At 42.1% G+C, this 24,739-nt stretch overlaps 1 protein-coding gene across 2 annotated transcripts in view; it reads right to left on the bottom strand.

Annotated features, from left to right (window-relative positions):
- Nucleotides 1-24,739, bottom strand: part of syt14a (synaptotagmin XIVa) — a 67,983-nt gene that overhangs the window by 21,521 nt on the left and 21,723 nt on the right. The window contains exons 4-7 of one of the 2 annotated variants that reach the window (XM_031830533.1): nucleotides 13,145-13,416; nucleotides 3,166-3,222; nucleotides 2,390-2,839; nucleotides 1,541-1,730 (exon numbers count right to left, since the gene is read on the bottom strand). In XM_031830533.1, coding sequence (XP_031686393.1) covers nucleotides 1,541-1,730; nucleotides 2,390-2,839; nucleotides 3,166-3,222; nucleotides 13,145-13,416 — 969 coding nt within the window. Of the gene's footprint in view, nucleotides 1-1,540; nucleotides 1,734-2,389; nucleotides 2,840-3,165; nucleotides 3,223-13,144; nucleotides 13,417-24,739 lie in introns of both variants that reach the window. The other variant, XM_031830532.1, reaches the window with a different exon arrangement.

Here is a 24,739-nt window from a genome sequence, read left to right on the forward strand (position 1 = left end):
ACTTTTTGGAGAAATGTCCTCTGGTCCGATGAAACAAAAATAGAACGGTTTGGCCATAATAATCATCATTATGTTTGGAGGAAAAAGGGGGACGCTTGCAAGCTGAAGAACACCATCCCAACCGTGAAGCACGGGGGTGGCAGCATCATGTTGTGGGGGTGCTTTGCTGCAGGGGGGACTGGTGCACGTCCCAAAATAGATGGCTTCATGAGTGAGGAAAATTATGTGGATATATTGAAGCAACATCTCAAGACATCAGTCAGGAAGTTAAAGCTTGGTCGCAAATGGGTCTTCCAAATGGACAATGACCCCAAGAATACTTCCAAAGTTGTGGCAAAATGTCTTAAGGACACCAAAGTCAAGGTATTGGAGTGGCCATCACAAAGCCCTGACCTCAATCCAACAGAACATTTCTGGGCAGAACTGAAAAAGCATGTGCAGGCAAGGAGGCCAACAAACCTCAGACTCAGTTACACAAGCTCTATCAGGAGGAATGGGCCAAAATTCACCCAACTTATTGTGGGGAGCTTGTGGAAGGCTACCTGAAACGTTTGAACCAAGTTAAACAATTTAAAGGCAATATGCTACCAAATACTAATTGAGTGTATGTAAACTTCTTACCCACTGGGAATGTGCTGAAATAAATCAATCTCTCTACTATTATTCTGACATTTCACATTTTTAAAATAAAGTGGTGATCCTAACTGACCTAAAACAGGGCATTTTTACTCGGATTAAATGTCAGTAATTGTGAAAAACTAAGTTTAAATTTATTTAGCTCAGGTGTATGTAAACTTCCAACTTCAACTGTATGTAGATATAATTTAAATTAAAAAACTGAATATCACTTAAAACATTTTTTTTATCCTAATAAATTGGTTCCTGAAAGCGTTTTTTATACATGGCAGCTAAATTCTAAATTGCTTATACAATTCAGCATATACTGCTGATGACAATGGTGCTATATATCAACAGACATTTCATTTATAGTCAATCCATATGGTTAGGAATTTATTTAGGATAATTTGATAATTACTTTGGATGATTATGGTATGCACGTGACAATTAGTTCACACGTGGTGTAAGAAGGTGCTATATCTGCCTTGTAAGGTGGGATGGAAAGAAATCCCCAAAATAAAGGGCCATACCTATAAATGCTGTTTCTGATTGAAAAATAACCTACACACTGAGGAATGCTGTTAGGCCGAAACGTCTGTGTATGCTATCCTGGTGCAGTAAAAAGTAAGCTTTATGCAACATCTTGAGTGTGGACCCATCACACTTTTTTTTGCTTAAATCAACAGTTGCACAGAAATGTATGATCTTGACAAACACATATAACTGCTAGTTACAAGGAAATTCCTCATTCAATGTTGCTTCACTTGATCTATCCAGTGCTACTCTGGTCCTTCAAGTGACCGAAACCAGATCTGAAAGCAAGGACTCTCATTATCATTAAATGAAAACTGGACTCGGGTGACACTGACTATAATTGACAAAGTGTTGACAAGCAACCAGAAGAATGTCTTAGTGTACTTACTGGGTGGCTTGTTGGCAGCCAGATTTTTGAAGTGACTGCCTTTTATGATCTCCACTGAGAGACGGCCCGTGGTGGCATTGTAGACGAGTCCTACCAAGATCTCTGGTGTGGAGCCTTGGCTGGCTGACTGGAATGAAGAGGCACTTTCGCTGCAGGACATCTCCGATATACTAGGCTGGGATTCACCGCCCTGCTAGCACGTGGGTGGACAGATGGACCAACAAGAAGGTCAATTAATTTTCAGGGTCTGCATCTCAGAGTAGGAGTGTTGATAAAGGATCAGTTTTGCCTGAATTTGTCATAATTAATACAAAGGAATCAGCATCTGATGTTTAGCGTAAAGAAGTGACATGAAAACAGTGCCATTCTGTTAAACAGAGACAGAACCAAAGTGGACATTCCTTCAGCATTACATGGACAGGGGGTGACTTGATCCTAGATCTTTATAAATACGGGCCCAGGATTCTTTGTAAGGAAGTAAGGTAAGGAATTAACATTCTTATAATAAAAATGCAGAGATGCTGTAATAACTGGCAGACATGCTCTGACAAACCTTTGAGACAGCATTGGACAGTAAAATGTGAAAGTTGTTAGAGTTTGTACGAGTTTCTCTGTTTTGGACTATGTTCATTTACAACGAGCTACATAACTCAAATCAAATAACTGATGTTTGCAATGTGGAAAAGAATCCAGGCAAATACCAGAATGTCAGAAATAAAGTCTTCATGTATTATCCGGGTAGGTTCTTAGTAAGTACATGACAAAACTACCCCAGGAACAGCATTCTACCATCACAGCTGTTGTGTATAGTAAATGCTTGAGGCCTAGCTTTTACTTTGATCTACTCACAGGGAAGGCACAGCAGGGGTCCAGTATGACCGGCACCGACATCTTGCCCTGCAAGTTGAGCTTGGTGAGGTAGAACACCTTCTCTCCCAGCACCTTCTCTTTCTTCATCCGCCGCACGCTGTAGAGACGGAATCGAATGGAGTAGTTGCCGATCATCTCTGACTCTACGTGACTGAAGCGGAAGGTCTCTGTGAAGACCGGGCAGGGCCCTTTCTGGATGCACGTCTTCGCCCTCTGCTTTTTTGTGGGCAGCAGCACCAGATGTACCTGCCAGGCAACGTTGCCTGTACGCTTGAGGGCCGGGATGTCTGTTGCGGCCGTGACCGTCACCGCCAGCCGCTGGTCCTGGGAGTTGTAGTCAAACACCACATCTAGAGTGCCATATTTGGCCAGGGGTTCCGGTTCGTAGCCCTTGGGGAGCTGAGACGCTGACCCCCGGGCTGACATGTCCTAAAGAGACACATTACACCACACAAGAAGTAATGTACAAAAGATTGGCAAACACAATACATTTTTTTAAGTCTACACCGCCATACGTATGATCTATCATACGTTATACAGTCATCACAGCTCTTGGACTATTTCTACATTGCTAGTCACTTGAACTAGAGAAGTACTGAACGTTTGCTTGAAACTGAAAAGCCTCTACTATCACAAACACCTGAGCTACGAGAGAGATCCTAAAGACTCAACCTCTAGTTTCTACTTGGGTGAACAGGGTGAATTGGAGGATTTGAACTATGGGAGGTGGAATGGATCAGGACGATCAAAGTTACCTTATGTTTTCGACGTAGTTTATCGTTGCTCTTGTACCATGACCTGTATAAGGGCTTCTGTCAGATAAAAACATTACACACATTTATGAAGGAAATATATCAGACAAAATCATGACAGTGGTGTAATTGTTTATAAGGCTGTTTCAAAGGCAGGATTACAATCTGATAATTTAGTTCCTCCTTCTGCCCTTGTAAGCTCCCCCCTCGCAGATCTGAAAATACTTCTTGGTAGCAATATAGCAATAGCTCAACAATGTGGGGTGCCGTTATCAACATCTTGTTTACATCCATCCAATCCTTCCCAATCTCTGAGGGTGAAGGGTTAACAGGGAATATATTGGATTGGAATTCAAGCAAAGAAAGTGGGACATTTATTGGGAGAAATAGAGGTTGAGAGACTTTGGCTATCTGTGTGCATGTGTGTGTGGTCGTGAAGCCCAAAATAAGTGTTTCATTCCGATCATTTCTTCCCACCACGGTAGTCTCATGCATGACAAATCTACAGGTGCAAAAAGGAACTTTAGAATCATATTCTATAGACCACACACCCATTTGCAAAAATCAAATTACCGAAACAACTATACATCATCCTCTGAGCTCCAGTCTTGTCTAAACCATAAGGTTTCTCAATCAAAAGACTTCAATAAGTCTTAATTTAATTTAAACAAGACCACTGATAATCTCTCTCGATCTGGGGCTCCACGCAAGATCTCACCCCGTGGGGTCAAAATGATCACAAGAACGGTGAGTAAAAATCCCAGAACCACACGGGGGGACCTAGTGAATGACCTGCAGAGAGCTGGGACCAAAGTAACAAAGCCTACCATCAGTAACACACTACGCCGCCAGGGACTCAAATCCTGCAGTGCCAGACATGTCCCCCTGCTTAAGCCAGTACATGTCCAGGCCCGTCTGAAGTTTGCTAGAGAGCATTTGGATGATCCAGAAGAAGATTGGGAGAATGTTATATGGTCAGATGAAACCAAAATCTAACTTTTTGGTAAAAACTCAACTCGTCGTGTTTGGAGGACAAAGAATGCTGAGTTGCATCCAAAGAACACCATACCTACTGTGAAGCATGGGAGTGGAAACATCATGCTTTGGGGCTGTTTTTCTGCAAAGGGACCAGGATGACTGATCCGTGTAAAGGAAATGGGGCCATGTATCATGAGATTTTGAGTGAAAACCTCCTTCCATCAGCAAGGGCATTGAAGATGAAACGTGGTTGGGTCTTTCAGCATGACAATGATCCCAAACACACCTCCCGGGCAACGAAGGAGTGGCTTCGTAAGAAGCATTTCAAGGTCCTGGAGTGGCCTAGCCAGTCTCTAGATCTCAACCCCATAGAAAATCTTTGGAGGGGGTTGAAAGTCTGTGTTGCCCAGCAACAGCCCCAAAACATCACTGCTCTAGAGGAGATCTGCATGAGAGGAATGGGCCAAAATACCAGCAACAGTGTGTGAAAACGTTTGGCCTCTGTCATTGCCAACAAAGTATTGAGATAAACTTTTGTTATTGACCAAATACTTATTTTCCACCATAATTTTTAAATTCATTAAAAATCATACAATGTGATTTTCTGGATTTTTTTTTCTCATTTTGTCTGTCATAGTTGAAGTGTACCTATGATGAAAATTGCAGGCCTCTCCTCTTATAAAGTGGGAGAACTTGCACAATTGGTGGCTGACTAAATACTTTTTTTGCCCCACTGTATATATATTTTTCCCCCATGAGGTTTCCATGGCAGTTGGTCCTTATTTTCCACATTATTTTCATGGTTTCAGTAATGTATAGAGTGCATTTCTCTTTTATTTTGTTGTTTTGTTGTTTTTTAACTATCGTTTGGCGTACTAAAATATCTGGTAACACTGTATTTTAAGGTACACATCAATTTGGGTCTAATGTAGATGAACTAATTTAAACAACTGAACTTCCATATATACTTTCATATACACTGAGAGTAAAACACTACTAATATTGAGTTTTGCCCTCAGAACAGCCTCAATCCGTCGGGCTGGACTCTACAAGGTGCTGCTATGGTGACCAGTGAGCTGAGATAAGACAGGACTTTACCTAGCATAGACTTGTAGATGACCTGGAGCCAGTGGGTGTGGCAATGAGTATGAAGCGAGGGCCAGCCAACGAGAGCATACAGGTCACAGTGGTGGGTAGTATATGGGACTTTGGTGACAAAACGGATGGCACTGTGATAGACTGCATCCAATTTGTTGCTATGGTGACCAGTGAGCTGATAAAGGCAGGGCTTTACCTAGCAAAGACTTGTAGATGACCTGGAGCCAGTGGGTTTGGCAATGAGTATGAAGCGAGGGCCAGCCAACGAGAGCATACAGGTCACAGTGGTGGGTAGTATATGGGACTTTGGTGACAAAACGGATGGCACTGTGATAGACTGCATCCAATTTGTTGAGTAGAGTGTTGGAGGCTATTTTGTAAATGACATAGCCGAAGTCGACGATTGGTAGGATAGTCAGTTTTTCGAGGGTATGTTAGGCATCATGAGTGAAGGACGCTTTGTTGTGAAATAGGAAGCCGATTCTAGATTTAATTTGGGATTGGAGATGCTGGATGTGAGTCTGGAAGGAGAGTTTACAGTCTAACCAGACACCTAGGTATTTGTAGTTGTCCACATATTCTAAGTCAGAACCGTCCAGAGTAGTGATGCTGGACGGGCGGGCAGGTGTGGGCAGCGATCGGTTGAAGAGCATGCATTTAGTTTTACTTGTATTTAAGAGCAATTGGAGGCCACGGAAGGAGTGTTGTATGGCATTGAAGCTCGTCTGGAGGTTTGTTAACACAGTGTACAAAGAAGGGCCAGAAGTATACAGAATGGTGTCGTCTGCATAAAGGTGGATCAGAGAATCGCCAGCAGCAAGAGCGACATCATTGATGTATATAGAGAAGAGAGTCGGCCCGAGAATTGAACCCTGTGGACCTTCCATAGAGACTGCCAGAGATCCGGACAACAGGCCCTCAGATTTGACACACTGAACTCTATCAGAGAAGTAGTTGGTGAACCAGGTGCAGCAGTCATTTGAGATACCAGGGCTATTGAGTCTGCCGATAAGAATGTGGTGATTGACAGAGTTGAAAGCCTTGGCCAGGTCGGTCGATGAAAACGGCTGCACAGTAATGTCTCTTATCGATCGCGGTGATGATATCGTTTAGGACCTTGAGCGTGACTTAGGTGACCAGCTCTGAAACCAGATTGCATAGCGGAGAAGGTACGGTGGGATTCAAAATGGTCGGTAATCTGTTTATTGACTTGGCTTTCGAAGACTTTATGAAGACAGGGTAGGATAGATATAGGTCTGTAGTAGTTTGGGTCTAGAGTATCATCAGTGTCATCAGCTATCTGGATTTGGGTGAAAGAGAAAAAGGGGGAGGCTTGGGCAAGTTGCTGTGGGGGATACAGGGCTGTTGACCGGGGTAGGGGTAGCCAGGTGGAAAGCATGGCCAGTCGTAGAAAAATGCTTATTGAAATTCTCAATTATCGTGGATTTATCAGTGGTGACAGTGTTCCCTAGCCTCTGTGCAGTGGGCAGCTGGAAGGAGGTGCTCTTATTCTCCATGGACTTTACAGTGTCCCAGAACTTATTTGAGTTTGTGCTACAGGATCCAAATATTTGTTTGAGAAAGCTAGCCTTAGCTTTCCTAACTGCCTTTGTATATTGGTTCCTAACTTCCCTGAAAGGTTGCACATCATGGGGGCTATTCGATGCTAATGCAGTAAGCCTCAGGATGTTTTTGTGCTGTTCAAAGGCAGTCAGGTCTGGAGTGAACCAAGGGCTATATTTGCTCCTGGTTCAACACATTTTGAATGGGGCATGCTTATTTAAGATGGTGAGGAAGGCACTTTTAAAGAATAACCAGGCATCCTCTACTGACAGGATGAGGTCAATATCCTTCCAGGATACCCGGGCCAGGTGGATTAGAAAGGCCTACTTACTGAAGTGTTTCAGGGAGCGTTTGACAGTAATGAGGGGTGGTCATTTGACTGCAGACCTGAATTATAAATCAAACGTACCGGTGCACATCGGCCATTGGACATAAACATTACAAAACAAGTTGGAAATCGAAATAGCCCATGTGCCTCACCCTAATAATTAGGTCCCTTCCCACCTCATAACTTAGCCTATTGTTCTGACTTGGTGGTGCACATGTAGCCTATAGCCTGTTTTAGAGAAATGTCATCATAAAATATTGTAAGAGCTTTCAATGTCTGCTTATTTATCCCCTTTATTTATCCTACAGTTCTTACTTTGTGTACAGGCAAAATACTGTAAGAATGGCTCATGTTCTGAACTCTGTCGCTGTACAAATAGTAATATTGACTACGTCCGTTTTAGCTCGCTCGTTAATGTCTTAATCGACATTTCAGATTGCCTCTTTTCCGCTCATCATTCCCTTATGCCATAGTTTGTACATTTCAATTGTCAGTAGAAACCACATTTGTTTAAGCAATCAGCCATACAAGCAAGATTTTTTTAAAGGCAGTAAATGAGGTTGAATGAACTGTTTCGTTGTCAGGGAAGGCTCCACTGATCCCAGGTGTTAAAAACTTATTTAGGTATAGGGGGCAGCATTTTCACTTTTGGATAAATAGCGTGCCCAATTTCAACTTCCTGCTACTCATGCCAAGAATATAAGATATGCATATTTATTAGTAGATTTGGATAGAAAACCCTCTGAAGTTTCTAAAACTGTTTGAATCATGTCTGAGTATAACAGAATTTATGTAGCAGGCAAAACCCAGAGGACTAACCATTCAGAATAAAACCATTTTTGAGGTCTCTGTCTGTTCATTCGGTTCTCATTGGCAAACGATATTTCTTAGGAACTTGTTTTCAGTTCCTACCGCTTCCACTGGATGTCACCAGTCTTTGAAATTTGGTTGAGGTTATTCCTTTGTGCAATGAAGAAGTCTGGCCATCTAGGAACTGCGTAACACTGTTGAGAGTTGCGCAAGACTTGAAAAGTAGCTTGGTTTGTTGTGTTCCTGTATTGAACACAGATAGACCCGTCTTCATTTTGATCGATTATTAACATTTAAAAATACCTAAAGTTGTATTACAAAAGTAGTTTGAAATATTTTGGCAAAGTTTATAGGCAACTTTTTAAATATTTTGTAGCGACTGTGCGCAATTTGGAAGCAGTTTTTTCTGGATCAAACGGGCCAAATAAATTGACATTTTGGATATATATGGACGGAATGAAACGAAAGGAGCAATTGTGATGTTTATGGGACATATTGGAGTGCCAATAAAAGAAGCTCATCAAAGGTAAGGCATGTTTTATATTTAATTTCTGCGTTTTGTGTAGCGCCTGCAGGGTTGAAATATGCTTGAAATATGCTACCCTCTTTGTTTACTGTTGTGCTATCATCAGATAATAGCTTCTTATGCTTTCACCGAAAAGCCTTTTTAAAATCTGACATGTTGGCTGGATTCACAACGAGTGTAGCTTTAATTGAGTATACGTGTGATTTATTGAAAGTTTGATTTTTATATAATTTGTTTTGAATTTGCCGCTCTGCATTTTCCCTGGCAAGCGTCCCCTATACCATAAGAAGTTAAAGATTCACTCCATGGTACTGAAATGAAGCTCTGCTGTTGGGATAGCTTTATGTAGGCCGGCACCGTTTGTCACCGCTATAGTCCAATTAATATATTGTTTAGTGTTGTGTTGTGTAGTGGGTTTGCTGGCATGCATCGAAAACCATTTTTTTGCCCCACTAAGATTTACATGCTAAAATTGTCACTGGCCAATATATACTTTGTAAATACTTGATAAATATTTTGAGTGACCAGTGTAATTTCTCACTAAAAGATGGACATGCCATTGGTAGACATTCCAGCAGTACCTGTTGTTCCTTAAAACTTCTTCGGGATAGGGGGCAGTATTTGGAAGTTTGGATGACTGAGGTGCCCAAAGTAAACTGCCTGTTACTCAGGCCCAGAAGCTAGGATATGCATAAAATAATGTCTGTGAGTATAAGAGAACTGATATGGCCAGAGGAGAATCCATCCAGATTTTTTATTTTGAGCTCACCACTCATTGACATGGCTGTCTATGGGAATATCAATGGAATACCTCCTTTATTGCAGTTCCTAGGGCTTCCTGTAGATGTCAACAGTCTTTAGAAAGGTTTGTTTTTTGAAAAAAAAAATTGTAGTTTTTCTAGGTGGCTCCCATTTTGGCTGTAGTGTTGTGACGTGTATCAGTGAGGGCGCACATTTAGTTATTTATCTCCAGTAATGTAAATAGCGCTGTCCTGTATGCTTTCGCTGTAAAGCCTTTTTGAAATCTGACAAAGAGGCTGGATTAACAAGAAGTTATGCTTTTAAACGATGTAAGGCACTTGTATTTTCATGAATGTTTAATATTCTGAATTTTGTATTTTGAATTTCGCGCTCTGCAATTTCACCGGATGTTGTCGAGGTGGGGCGCTAGCGGCACGCCTATTCCAAAGTTAAGGTAAGGCCTAGAACAGGGACAGGCATTTTCGATGGGGGTCGGAGCCACAAAACAATGGAACTCAGAACTCTGGGGCAGCAGTGGCTCATGGGTCTGCGTACCCACATCCATACCCCATTTTTTTAATGAACATCCATAATGTACTTTTTACTCCATACATTTTCCCTGACATCCAAAAGTACTTGTTTATATTTTGAATGCTTAGCAGGTCAGAGACATTTTCCAATTCACGCAAGAGAGCATCCTTGGTCTGCCCTACTGCCTCTGATCTGGTGGACTCACCAAACACACATGCTTAATTTGTAAATTATGTTGTGGTGTGCCCTTGGCTATCTGTAAATAAAATAAAAACAAGAAAATGGTGCCATGTCGTTTGCTTAATATAGTCTTAGAAGTCTAAGCCGTTGAGGGAGGGGGGTTCTAAGCAGACATATATAATTGTTTTAAGAAGGTCATACCATGGATCATCATCCATTTAGGACCCCTTTAGATATAAAAAATAGATATTGAATTTGGCCTTCACTACTATAGCCCATAAAAACACATTGAATAACACATTCATAAATGGCAAAAAAGACATAAGGATTTGAAGCGTCTGTCCTATATCTCGGAGTTTTAGAAAGGAAATAAATATTTTTTATTTTACACAGGAATTATAGGTAAATATATATTATTTTCGCACCTATTCATTTGTATGCGTTACCTTAGACGAGTCGGAGAACACCATCGTGTTCGTGAGACTCTCCTTTTCCTACAGGGGGTCATATTTGGTTTTTCTAGGTCTAACCTGTCACAGATCCCCCCAGTACTGCTGCTCATTCCCTACACCATCTCTGGAGGACTACGTCACCAGCCTCTAGGCGTCACTGAACTGTTTCAATACGCACACCTGGTTCCCATTTCCCCTGATTAGTAATTGTATACAGTATTTATGCCCTCTGTTCACCATTGTCTTGTCGGTTATTGTTCCCATGTCCGTTGGTCTATGAGTACCTGTGCTTTGTTATTTCGTGTTGCGTGTACTGTGCACTTTTTATTACAGGTCTTGTCCTGTGTATTGTTGTGCATTTGTTATTACGGGTTTTGACACCTTGTAGTGTATTGCGGGTCTCGCCCCGTGTATTTATTAGGTTTTACCTCGCTCTTTTGTTTGGGTTACATCCCTGTGTTTTTGTATACGTGTTTGTTTTGGGCTTCGTCCCTGTGCCTTTCAGGGCAGGTACTCATCACACTGTTTTCACATTGCACGAGGGTGGAGAGAACTTTTGCGTAAATGCACAAATGCTTCACAATATCTGTGACAAGATCAGCCTCTTGTTTAGCACTCTCTCTGTACTTTCCTTGTTTGCACCACTGTTTATGGTCATGCCATATCACTGAGTCTCAGTTTACACCTTTTTATTTTATGTTAGTGTCTGATCTCATCTCTGATTCAGACACTTTACACCTACATATTGTGAGAGGACCACCAGAGGGCAGGCTGGGCTCACAGATAGTAGCCCGACAGGCATGGGACACAAGGTAACCAGAGGCAATTAAGCACAGCTGATGGTGCAAATGACATATTCTCCTTCCCCTATAAGAGAGAGTAAGGAACCAGCACCAGCAGAGGGGGGGTAACTATCTCTGGAAGATGGCCACCGAGACAGAGGAGCTATCCATGAAGAACCACTAAGACGGTGACATTCCCGTAACTTTTGTTGTAGTTTAAAGATAATCGTATTGTGTTCCTATTTGATCTGAAGAAGATGTATGTTTTTTCCTTGGGAGATTTTCATTGATTATGTTGGAGTGTTTGTGTTGACCAAATGCCCTCAATAGAGACCTGTGTTCAATCAAGAAAATCTACTCCTGACTCGTTTATTCCACCTTTCCGCTTTAGATTGACTCCCAATTACTTGCTCCGCTCACACAATATGATAATCACAAACATGCCTCCCATTTATTTATTTTATTTTATTTTATTTTTTTCACCTTTATTTAACCAGGTAGGCTAGTTGAGAACAAGTTCTCATTTGCAACTGCGACCTGGCCAAGATAAAGCATAGCAGTGTGAGCAGACAACAAAGAGTTACACATGGAGTAAACAATTAACAAGTCAATAACACAGTAGAAAACAAAGGGGGAGTCTATATACAATGTGTGCAAAAGGCATGAGGAGGTAGGCAAATAATTACAATTTACAATTTTGCAGATTAACACTGGAGTGATGAATGATCAGATGGTCATGTACAGGTAGAGATATTGGTGTGCAAAAGAGCAGAAAAGTAAATAAATAAAAGCAGTATGGGGATGAGGTAGGTGAAAAAGGGTGGGCTATTTACCAATAGACTATGTACAGCTGCAGCGATCGGTTAGCTGCTCAGATAGCTGATGTTTGAAGTTGGTGAGGGAGATAAAAGTCTCCAACTTCAGCTATTTTTGCAATTCGTTCCAGTCACAGGCAGCAGAGTGCTGGAACGAAAGGCGGCCAAATGAGGTGTTGGCTTTAGGGATGATCAGTGAGATACACCTGCTGGAGCGCGTGCTACGGATGGGTGTTGCCATCGTGACCAGTGAGCTGAGATAAGGCGGAGCTTTACCTAGCATGGACTTGTAGATGACCTGGAGCCAGTGGGTCTGGCGACGAATATGTAGCGAGGGCCAGCCGACTAGAGCATACAAGTCGCAGTGGTGGGTGGTATAAGGTGCTTTAGTGACAAAACGGATGGCACTGTGATAGACTGCATCCAGTTTGCTGAGTAGAGTGTTGGAAGCCATTTTGTAGATGACATCGCCGAAGTCGAGGATCGGTAGGATAGTCAGTTTTACTAGGGTAAGCTTGGCGGCGTGAGTGAAGGAGGCTTTGTTGCGGAATAGAAAGCCGACTCTTGATTTGATTTTCGATTGGAGATGTTTGATATGAGTCTGGAAGGAGAGTTTGCAGTCTAGCCAGACACCTAGGTACTTATAGACGTCCACATATTCTAGGTCGGAACCATCCAGGGTGGTGATGCTAGTCGGGCATGCGGGTGCAGGCAGCGACCGGTTGAAAAGCATGCATTTGGTTTTACTAGCGTTTAAGAGCAGTTGGAGGCCACGGAAGGAGTGTTGTATGGCATTGAAGCTTGTTTGGAGGTTAGATAGCACATCTTTCAAAAATAAATATATTCCAAATACATGTTGAACAAATGACTATATTATGTTTGATTCACTATTCAATTTGCATCATTGGCATACAAACTCAAGTGGTCATTTACCTTAGACGTAGCCTACATCCTTTATATGGTATGTTTTATAGAAATGTGGCAAAACACATTGGAGCGGTTTCCTGGACACAGATTAAGCCTAGTCCTAGACTAAAAAGCTAAGAATATCCAATGAAAATAATTTTGAGTCCAGGACTAGACTTAATCTGTGTCCGGGAAACTGGCCCTCAGGAAAAACTCTTTCTCCAATATGTTACTGGTTACGTCTTTCCGGTATGTCCTGTGGTGTCTCTCACCTCTGGGCTGAGCACAGCTGTGCTGTCGCTGGGTATGTCCTCCTCATACCCCTTGTTTAGGTAACTCTCTGTCTCCTGTCCATTGCTGGCCTCGCTCGGACACTTGCCGTAGGAGTGATGGGGACTGTCGCTGTTTTGGGACAGGTTGCACTTGGCGTCGCCCAGGTCTGATGGTGTGTAGGACATCCGCGGGGAGCCGTCCTCGTCCTGGTACGGTGGTGGTTGAAGCTCATCCAGCGGGGGCGTTCGCCTCATCCTCTGGATGCAGTTCGCTGGTTGGCGGGGAAGGAGAAGAGATCATCAAACAGAAACAAAATTACTTTGGCAGGCTCAAGCCCAAACCTGTCTCTTCCTGTACCCTTGTTGAGTGACAATCTCCTACAATTGTAAGGGATTGATTTGGTGTATTGTCACATTCAAGCCAATCTTAAAAATTAGTTTGACAGTTCTATCTAATTTCTGCTAGTCCTTTCTTGGATCACATTTTCAGTGTGAAACACTGATATTCAGGCAGTCCCTCCAGGATTTTAAAAATATATGCCCCCCATAGATTATTATGTTAATCTTTTTTGTACCTACAGATTGTAGGTACTAAAAAGATTAACATACATATCAAATCAAATGTTATTTGTCACAGACCTTCCAGTGAAATGCTTACTTACAAGCCTTTAACAAACAATGCATTTTTAAGAAAAATACCACAAAAAAAAAGAAATAAAAGTAACAAATAATTAAAGAGCAGCAGTAAAATAACAATAGTGAGGCTATATACAGGGGGTACTGGTACAGAGTCAATGTGCGGGGCACCGGTTAGGCGAGGTAATTGAGGTAATATGTACATGTTGGTAGTTATTAAAGTGACAATGCATAGATAAAAACAGAGAGCAGCAGCAGCGCAAAAGAGCAATGCAAAATAGTCTGTGTAGCCATTTGATTAGATGTTCAGGAGTCTTATGGCTTGGGGGTAGAAGCTGTTTAGAACCCTCTTGAACCTAGACTTGGCGCTCCGGTACCGCTTGTCGTGCGGTAGCAGAGAGAACAGTCTATGACTAGGGTGGCTGGGGTCTTTGACAATTTTTAGGGTCTTCCTCTGACACCGCCTGGTATAGAGGTCCTGGATGGCAGGAAGCTTGGCCACAGTGACGTACTGGGCCATACGCACTACCCTGTAAGTGCCTTGCAGTTAGAGGCCAAGCAGTTGCCATACCAGGCAGTGATGCAAACCATCAGGTTGCTCTCGATGTTGCAACTGTAGAACCTTTTCAGTCTCCTGAGGCGGAATAGGTTTTATTGTGCCTTCTTCACGACTGTCTTGGTGTGCTTGGACCATGTTAGTTTGTTGGTGATGTGGACGCCAAGGAACTTGCTCCACTACAGCCACGTCGATGAGAATGGGGGCGTGCTCGGTCCTCCTTTTCATGTAGTCCACAATCATCTCCTTTGTCTAGATAACATTGAGGGAGAGCTTGTTGTCCTGGCACCACACAGTCAGGTCTCTGACCTCCTCCCTATAGGCTGTCTCGTTGTTGTCGATGATCAGGCCTACCACTGTTGTGTCATCGGCAAACTTAATGATGGTGTTGGAGTCGTGCCTGGCCGTGCAGTCATGAGTGAACAGTGGAGGATCAGCATGGTGGACGTGTTGTTACCTGCCTTTACCACCTAGGGGCAGGAAGTCCCTAGGAAGTCTAGGATCCAATTGCAGAGGGACGTGTTTAGTTTCAGGGTCCTTAGCTTAAGGTATGTGATGAGCTTTGAGGGTGCTATGGTGAGTTGTAGTCAATGAATAGCACTCTCGCATAGGTGTTCCTTTTGTCCATGTGTGAAAGGGCAGTGTGGAGTGCAATAGAGATTGTGTAATCTGTGGATCTGTTAGTGGTATGCAAATTGGAGTGGGGTCTAGGGTTTCTGGGATAATTGTGTTGATGTGAGCCATGACCAGCCTTTCAAAGCACTTCATGGCTACAGACGTGAGTGCTACGGGTTGGTAGTCATTTAGGCAGGTTATTTTGGTGTTCTTGGGCACAGGGACTAAGGTAGTCTGCTTGAAACATGTTGGTAATACAGCCTCAGACAGGGAGAGGTTGAAAATGTCAGTGAAGACACTTGCCAGTTGGTCAGCGCATGCTCGGAGTACACGTCCTGGTAATCTGTCTGGCATGTAATCTGTCTGGCCTTGTGAATGTTGACCTGTCTTACTCACATCGGCTACGGAGATCGTGATCACACAGTTGTCCAGAACAGCTGATGCTCTCATGCATGTTTCAGTATTACTTTCCTTGAAGCGAGCATAGAAGTAATTTAGCTTGTCTAGTAGGCTTGTGTACATAAAAACCAAGAAAAACACCTGCGGTCCAATCTGCAATTAACCCTATCAGTCCAGAGACCCCTGCAAAAAAACCGTGTTATTTTTCTGACTTTCATTTATCTACATGTCCGCCCTTAAACATAGCCTCACAATTATGCGTTTTACAATTTTATTTTCATGATAACCAGGGCTACAAGTAGAACACCATACAATTTGGCATACGGTCTAGTAAAAGGAAAAACCTGGTAAAAACTAATTTATATGAATGCTGAAATAGTTTACACATTGGGAAATAAATATCCAACTAGTCAGTGACAGCTTTGTGGAGTTTGTGACAGCAACCAAGATTGTTTTTTTATATTGAAATAAATCATGCCTTAGTTTTAAAATTAGGAGAAAGATTGTTCAAGCAACGTTTTTTCTTGTATTGGATGTTGGTGAAATTGTTAACTTGCATGCAGAAACCTCTGTTTTAAAACCCTTGGACGCAGTCTACCATTCCGCAATACGTTTTATCACAGGGGACAATTTTAGGACTCATCATTGTAGTCTGTTCAAAAATGTGGGATGGACCTCTTTGTCTGTAAGAAGAAAGCTGCATTCCCTTTTATTTATTTCAAAGCAATCTTACAGAAACTCCATCTATATGTAACATCATTCATTAAGATAAGAATCATAAGTTACCAAATCCATTCACAGGAATGAATAACACTAGAGATCCCTTCAGTCTCCACAGATGTAGGAAAATCCACATGTAGTTTTTTTGCCCCTAATTTGTGGAACAATATGCAGAGTTAACTGCAGCTAGATGTACTGTTGCCACTCAGGCAGTTTAAATTGATTGAGGACTTCTATGTAGTTGAATGTGATTGCTTTTATTAAATGTTTATTTTTGTTAATTGTGTGCTGAATTACATTGTTTTATACACTTGTATGTTTTAATATTCTGTTTTTATTGTAATGTGTACAGGGCTCTCTTGCAAAATAGATGTTTAATCTCAATGTGACTCCCTGTAAATAAAGGTTAAATAAAATAATAAAAACATAAAACTATGAGCCTATTAAAGTATTATAGACACTATGTCCTAGGATTTCCTATGATCTTCTATCTAACGACTCTTGTGTAGCTTGTCAGCATCATAGAGCAAAATATGCATTACTTGTGCGTGTTTGTGAGAGTCTCAGCATTTCATACATAGCTTTTAATAGTTTGTAGCTCAAACCATTCAGGCACTACTGTCACCCCTGATCTGTTTCACCTGTCTCTGTGCTTGTCGCCCCCCATCTTCCCCATCATCCCCAGTGTATTTATACCTGTGTTTTCTGTTTGTCTGTTGCCAGTTTCTCTTGTCTCGTCAAGCCTACCAGCGTTTTCCCCGTACTTTCCCCGTGTTTTTCTCTAGTCCCTGTTTTCTAGTTGTCCTGGTTTTGACCATTCTGCCTGCCCTGACCCTGAGCCTGCCTGGCGTTCTGTACCTTTCGGACTCTGCCTGTCGTTTTCCTGCCCCCTGTTTATGAAATAAACTTTTGTTACTTCAAACTGTCTGCATCTGGGTCTTCTCCTGAGCTGTGATAGCTACAGTTATGTTTTTAAAGACCCCTTCGGGATCCGCCCTTGTGTCACAACCATCGCTCTAGCTCAGACCCCGTTAATCACACTTATGATGTTGTTATCTACAGATGCAGAAGAAATAGACAAATTCAATGGTACAACCCAGAAGTCTGTAACCCATTTTAAACACAAAATGTTTAAAATGGGTTACAAGTTCAAAATGCTCCAGAATTATTGTGGGACTCATTGGGTTAAGACATGAATCTTAATTACATCGTCCATGATAACAATAAGAGACTAAATGCTATTTTGGGCTGTTTCTTTTTTTGAACAAACACAACTCTTTTTTGGAACATAACAGTTGGTGAGAGCCTAGCTAATCTAGGCCTAAATTTCAATGTCATTATATATTTCATTGTCCATTTCATCCTCCTTATCCTCCTCCATACCAATAGCTCCACTGCATAGTTGTTGGTTGTGGTACATGAAGACTCAAAAACCTTTTTGAGTGTTGCCAAACCAATAGCTTTGCTGTCTAGGCACACAATGGCAGTTCAGAGAGAGAGTCAAAAGCTTCTTACGAAAATCTTTTTTGATCAGGGCTAGTCCCAAAAAATAAAATCTTGAGCGCAGACTAGCCTATTGCATATGTTCTGTTCAGTTTTTGAAGGACAACACAACGATTTAAAGGAGGACTGGAGGTCAACTTTGATAAATTGCTACTACTTTAATTTATTAAAAGGTATATGTTTCTTGCCCATGATATACAGTGTCTTCAGAAAGTATCCATACGCCTTAACTTATTCCACATTTTGTTGTGTTAGTCTGAATTCAAAATGGATTAAATATGTTTTACCTATCTACACACAATACCCCATAACGACAAAGTGAAAACATGTTTTTAGAAATGTTTGTAAATGAAATACAGAAATATGTCATTTACATAAGTATTCACACCTTTGAGTCAATACTTTGTAGAAGCACCTTTGGCAGCGATTACAGCTGGCAGTCTTTCTGGGTAAGTCTCTAAGAGCTTTCCACACATGGATTGTGCAACATTTGCCCATTATTCTTGCTAGTTAACAATTTCCAGTTCTTGTCATATATTTTCAAGGAGATTTAAGTCAAAACTGTAACTTGGCCACTCAGGAACATTCACTGTCTTCTTGGTAAGCAACTCCAGTGTAGATTTGGCCTTGTGTTTTAGGTTATTGTCCTGCTGAAAGGTGAATTCACCACTAGTGTCTAGTGGAAAGCAAACTAAACCAGATTTCCCTCTCTGATTTTCCTGTGCTTAGCTCCATTCTGTTTTTTTTTTATCAGGAAAAACTCCCCAGCCCTTAATAATTACAAGGATACTCATAACATGATGCAGCCACCAGTATGCTTGATATTGGGCTTTTCCCCAAACATAATACTTTGTATTCAGGACAAAAAGTGAATTGCTTTGCAACAGTTGTTGTAGTACAGTATTACTTTAGTGCCTTGTTGCAAACAGAATGCATGTTTTAGAATATTTGTATTCTGCACATTATTTGTTCTTTTTACTCTGTCAATTAGGTTAGTATTGCGAAATAACCATAATATTGATCCATCCTCAGTTTTTTCCTATCACAGCCATTTAACTCTAACTGTTCGAGAGTCAACATTGGACTCATGGTGAAATCCGTGAGCGGATACCTTCCTCTCCGTCAACTGAGTTAGGAAGGACGCCTGTGTCAAAAAGCAGGCGGCGGGTAGCCTAGTGGTTAGAGCTTTGGACTAGTAACCAAAAAGTTGCATGATCAAATCCCCGAGCTGACAAGGTAAAAATCTGTCATTTTGCCCCTGAACAAGGCAGTTAACCCACTATTCCTAGGCCATCATTGAAAATAAGAATTTTTTCTTAACTGAATTGTCTAGTTAAATAAAAAAAATTGTGACTGGGTGAATTGATACCCAATGTACTGGTATCCATCTCATTCCACAAAGGGCTGGTTTTCGCGTCTCCCTTGTACTAGATTAATTAAGGTCACTAATTGGTAAGGAACTCTCCACGCCTGGTTGTCTAGGGCTTAATTGAAAGGAAAAACAAAAACCAGCAGACACTAGGCCCTCCATGGAATGAGTTTGACACCCCTGGTCCAAAGTGTAATTAATAACTTCCCCATGTTCAAAGCGATATTCAATTTCTGCTTTTTTACCCATTTACCAATAGGTTCCCTTCTTTGAGAGGCATAAGAAAACCTCCCTGGTCTCTGTGGTTGAATCTGTGTTTGAAATTCACTGCTTGACTGAGGGACCTTACAGATAATTGTATGTTGGGGTACAGAGATGAGGTAGTCATTCAGAAATCATGTTAAACACTATTATTGCATACCGAATGAATACATGAAACTTATTAGTTGACTTGTTAAGCAATTATTTACTCCTGAACTTATTTAGGCTTCCATAACAAAGGAATACTTATTGAATACTTATTGACTTAAGATATTTTAGCTTTTTACTTTTTTTATATATATATTTTTTTACCTCTTATTTCTTTCTTTAAGTTCGTGGTATCCAATATGTAGTTACAGTCTTGTCTCATCGCTGCAACTCGCGTACGGACTCGGGAGAGGCAAAGGTCGAGAGCCGTGCGTCCTCCGAAACACGACCCAGCCAAGCCGCACTGCTTCTTGACACAATGCCTGGTTAACCTGAAAGTCAGCTGCCCCAATGTGTCAGAGGAAACACCATACACCTGGCGACCGGGTCAGCGTGCACGCGTCCGGCCCACCACAGGAGTCGCTAGAGCATGGATGGGACAAGGACATCTCTGCCAGCCAAACACTCCACTAACCCAGACGATGCTGGGCCAATTGTGCGGCGCCTCATGGGTCTGCCAGTCAAGGCCGGCCCCACGACAGAGCCTGGACTCAAACCTGGATCCCTAGTGGCACACAGCTTAAAATGTTTTATTGATTTGGAACATTTTCAAAAAACATAATTCAACTTTGACATTATGGTGTATTGTGTAGGCCAGTGACAAAACATCTCGATCTAATCCATTATAAATTCAAACTGTAACACAACCAAATGTGGAAAAAGTCAAGGGCTGTGAATACTTTCTGAAGGCACTGTATTTATTAGAGTTATTGACCTCACAATAAGCCAGATTTCGAGTAACTTACACTGTGGTGATGAAACTTGAAGCAGCAGCCATGGCACAATCAATTGGAAATGGACAGCTCATGGTGCTGAAATAAAATTTGAGTAGGCATAATTCATTTCAACTAGCTGTCAAGACCCGGCTACGAACTCGGGTCTCCGGTGTGAGAAACAGTCACTTAGCAAACTGAGCCACTAATAGTCGGCAGAACCCAGAAGATGAGGCAGACACAGCAGTACTTGAGACGGTGTTTTAATAAGGTAAAAAGGAAAGTTCTTTAGGCAAAAATATAAATCCACAACGTCAAAAGTAATTCAAAGAGAAAGAGGTAATCCTCCAAGTCAAAAGGTAAATCCACAAGGTGGTAGGTACAGCAGGAAAAAGCCTCAAAAGATAATCGAAATAAATAAACGAGAACAAAAGCCGAGTACCACAAGAGAGTCCAACTGGAGCAACAAATGTTCACAAAATCGCTGGGGCTGGGTGCTAACATTCAAACACAGAGCAAAGAACTGAGGAAAACTAAGCGTTTAATTACATTCAAGGGAAACGAGGCACAGGTGCAAATAATAACTGGAAACAAGGGAAAACAAAAGGGTCAAAAAGCACAATGGGGGCATCTAGTGGCCAAAACTGGAACAATCCTGGCCAAATCCTGACGCTAGCTTCATTTTAATTTGATTTACAAACAACAGGGCTTTGTGTTGGACCCCATTTACGAAATAAGAGGTAGGCCTACCTGTTTGACAGACAAAATTAGGCAATAGGCTACTACAGTATATGTATACCCATAGATTTGTCAGTCAATTCCTCTAACCACCATACACTCTTTAAATAGTCTACCGTGTCAGTGAAGGGCTGTCAAGTTATAAACCAATGCTCGAATTGAGGGGTTATGAAAGGGGATGCCATAGGTCTACCTTTTATAAAAAAATAGTGCAAAAAGCACAGGACTACCTACCCCTTGTTAGCTTAAGGTTTTGAAGAAAATTAAACAGAGTACTTTTGCTCTCAATTCCAAGTTAAATTGACCATAGAGCCACAAATGATTTTAAGGATGGCACAATTATCAACCAGCTGTTAAACAATAAAACCCAATGCAGACATCTTAGAGTGGCTCAAAGCAAACTTGCTCGCTCTTTGGAGTCCATCTCATGCAGACTGGAGTAGGATCATGGCCTTTAAGCAGGGCACAAGAGAATATTTCAAATATGATATTGAATCTAGCACAAGAATCTTAACCAGGCATGTTCCATTGCATCTAACTATGTTATGCCTAAACAGCACACTAAACAGTGTACTCACTGCAAGCGAACAGGACATGTAGTGAAAACTTGTTGGGAGGGATCGTGCCCCCAGGCATTGCAGAATAATAGAATAATAATATCTTACAGTTGCAAGATGCCTGATCTAGGCCTATTTCAGACAACCTTTGAACAAGTAAGAAATGGTCATCTGTATCAAACGCCTTCGACAAGTCAATAAATAAGGCAGCAGAATGATTTTTGTGGTTTAAACAATATAGCACATCATCAAAGACAAGTGAAAATGGCACGGACAGAGAAGGCTGCCTCGCTTCTTGCTCGTATTATTTCTTACATTGTTTTTATGTTATTACACACAGCCAGTGAGAACTATTGGATATCAGAGTGGCGGTAACTCACTACCAGCATCACAACCAGGAATACGACTTTCCCAAAACTCACCAGCACTACATGCATCACAACCAGGAAGACGACTTTCCCGAAGCAGATCCTTTGTTCGCACCCCCCAAGGCAATTGAACTGATTCCAGAAGCCAACCCAAAACAACGGGTTTAGGAGGCGCGCACAACACGGCTCTCTAGGGATATACTGTCTGAATCGGTCCAGCCAGCTGGATTCTCAGTTCATCACGCAGACAGGAATAAACATCTCTCCGGGAAGAAGAAGAGCGAGGGTATATGATTCATGATTAACGACTCATGGTGTAATTGTGATAACATACAGGAACTCAAATCCTTATGTTCACGCGATCGAGAATACCTCACAATCAAATGCCGATCGTATTATCTCTCCAGAGAATTCTCATCGGTCATAGCCACGGCTGTGTATATCCCCTCTCAAGCTGATACAAAGACAGCCCTCAAAGAACTCTAATAACTGGTGCATCAAAAATGATTATTTTGCAAAGATCACAAACCAAAGTAATCTTAGCGACTGTTCAAGCAAGAATCATCGTAAGCGTATGAGAACCCCAACAAATAATACAAACGTAAATGTAGGCTATGTTGAACGGGCGAAGATGGCAATGGCTTTCTTACTGCCGCCAAGAGTCGTGCGCATCTGTGCGTGATGTCAGTGTGTTGTGTACAGGAAAAAGGTCTATTACCAAGGCACACATTTAGGACATTTCAGACATTCAAATTGCTTAGGGACAGAGGAAATGAGAGATACTTCTGTAAATATGGTGACACCTCCCCTCTGCCAACTCTGTCAGATCTAAAAACATTATAACCAGTTAGAGACACATCAGTATCCAGCACATAATTATTTAAATATGTTTCAGATGTTACCAGAATGTCTACTTTAGTTTGAGAGGCCAGAGTTATAATAAAGTCAATTTTTGAATCAAACTTCTGGCATTTACATGAATCAGTCCAATGCCACAGCTGCGGGATTTCAAATCAGACGTAGTCTCTAATACAAACATACTATTCTCAGTTGGTAACCCCTAATTTTTAAATACCATAGGGCTAGCTTGAATTGGTAAAATACAATATTTTCTAGAACTGTACCATTGGCCCTATGCCTCGAGTGAGGATGTGGGTTAAAACAAGAGTCAATGATGGGTACCTGTTGCAGGCCTGCAGTATGATGATAATTGTTGGTTGGGATTACCTGAGTGGGACTTGGGGTGTTGGTAAGTCAATGGCTCAGTGCAGCCTTAAAATGTGAGGACCGAGTCCAGGCACAAAGGTGATTTGGATGGACTCCATCTTCTCTGTAAAGCATCTTCTCTTTCCGAAAGTTGTCAAAGTTATTCACAAAAGTAACTCCAACAGAGCTGCAGTAGACTCGTAGCCAGTGTCAGCAACCAACTGAATCTTTCGCTGCCACGACTCAGTGATGGCACTGAAATACACTGCTCAAAAAAATAAAGGGAACACTTAAACAACACAATGTAACTCCAAGTCAATCACACTACAATAAATGTCACATGCTGTTCTGCAAATGGAATAGACAACAGGTGGAAATTATAGGCAATTAGCAAGACACCCCCAATAAAGGAGTGGTTCTGCCGGTGGGGACCACAGACCACTTCTCAGTTCCTATGCTTCCTGGCTGATGTTCTGGTCACTTTTGAATGCTGGCGGTGCTTTCACTCTAGTGGTAGCATGAGACAGAGTCTACAAACCACACAAGTGGCTCAGGTAGTGCAGCTAATTCAGGATGACACATCAATGCGAGCTGTGGCAAGAAGGTTTGCTGTGTCTGTCAGCGTAGTGTCCAGAGCATGGAGGTGCTACCAGGAGACAGGCCAGTACATCAGGAGACGTGGAGGAGGCCGTAGGAGGGCAACAACCCAGCAGCAGGACCGCTACCTCCGCCTTTGTGCAAGGAGGAGCAGGAAGAGCACTGCCAGAGCCCTGCAAAATGACCTCCAGCAGGCCACAAATGTGCATGTGTCTGCTCAAACGGTCAGAAACAGACTTCATGAGGGTGGTATGAGGGCCCGACATCCACAGGTGGGGGTTGTGCTTACAGCCCAACACCGTGCAGGACGTTTTTCATTTGCCAGAGAACACCAAGGTTGGCAAATTCGCCACTGGCACCCTGTGCTCTTCACAGATGAAAGCAGGTTCACACTGAGCACATGTGACAGACGTGACAGTCTGGAGATGCCGTGGAGAACGTTCTGCTGCTTGCAACATCCTCCAGCATGACCGGTTTGGCGGTGGGTTAGTCATGGTGTGGGGTGGCATTTCTTTGGGGGGCAGCACAGCTCTCCATGTGCTCGCCAGAGGTAGCCTGACTGCCATTAGGTACTGAGATGAGATCCTCAGACCCCTTGTGAGACCATATGCTGGTGCGGTTGGCCCTGGGTTCCTCCTAATGCAAGACAATGCTAGACTGGAGTGTGTCAGCAGTTCCTGCAAGAGGAAGGCATTGATGCTATGGACTGGCCCGCCCGTTCCCCAGACCTGAATCCAATTCAGCACATCTGGGACATCATGTCTCGCTCCATCCACCACAGACTGTGCAGGAATTGGCGGATGCTTTAGTCTAGGTCTGGGAGGAGATCCCTCAGGAGATCCACCTCATCAGGAGCATGCCCAGGCATTGTAGGGAGGTCATACAGGCATGTGGAGGCCACACACACTACTGAGCCTCATTTTAACTTGTTTTAAGGACATTACATCAAAGTTGGATCAGCCTGTAGTGTGGTTTTCCACTTTAATTTTGAGTGTGACTCCAAATCCAGACCTCCATGGGTTGATCAATTTGATTACCATTGATAATTTTTGTGTGATTTTGTTGTCAGCACATTCAACTATGTAAAGAAAAAAGTATTTAATAAGTTTAATAATATGTTTTTTTTTGAGCAGTGTAATTGGACAATTGT

The sequence above is a fragment of the Oncorhynchus kisutch genome, linkage group LG8 (genome assembly GCF_002021735.2).
Source record: "Oncorhynchus kisutch isolate 150728-3 linkage group LG8, Okis_V2, whole genome shotgun sequence".
Taxonomy (NCBI): Eukaryota; Metazoa; Chordata; class Actinopteri; order Salmoniformes; family Salmonidae; genus Oncorhynchus; species Oncorhynchus kisutch.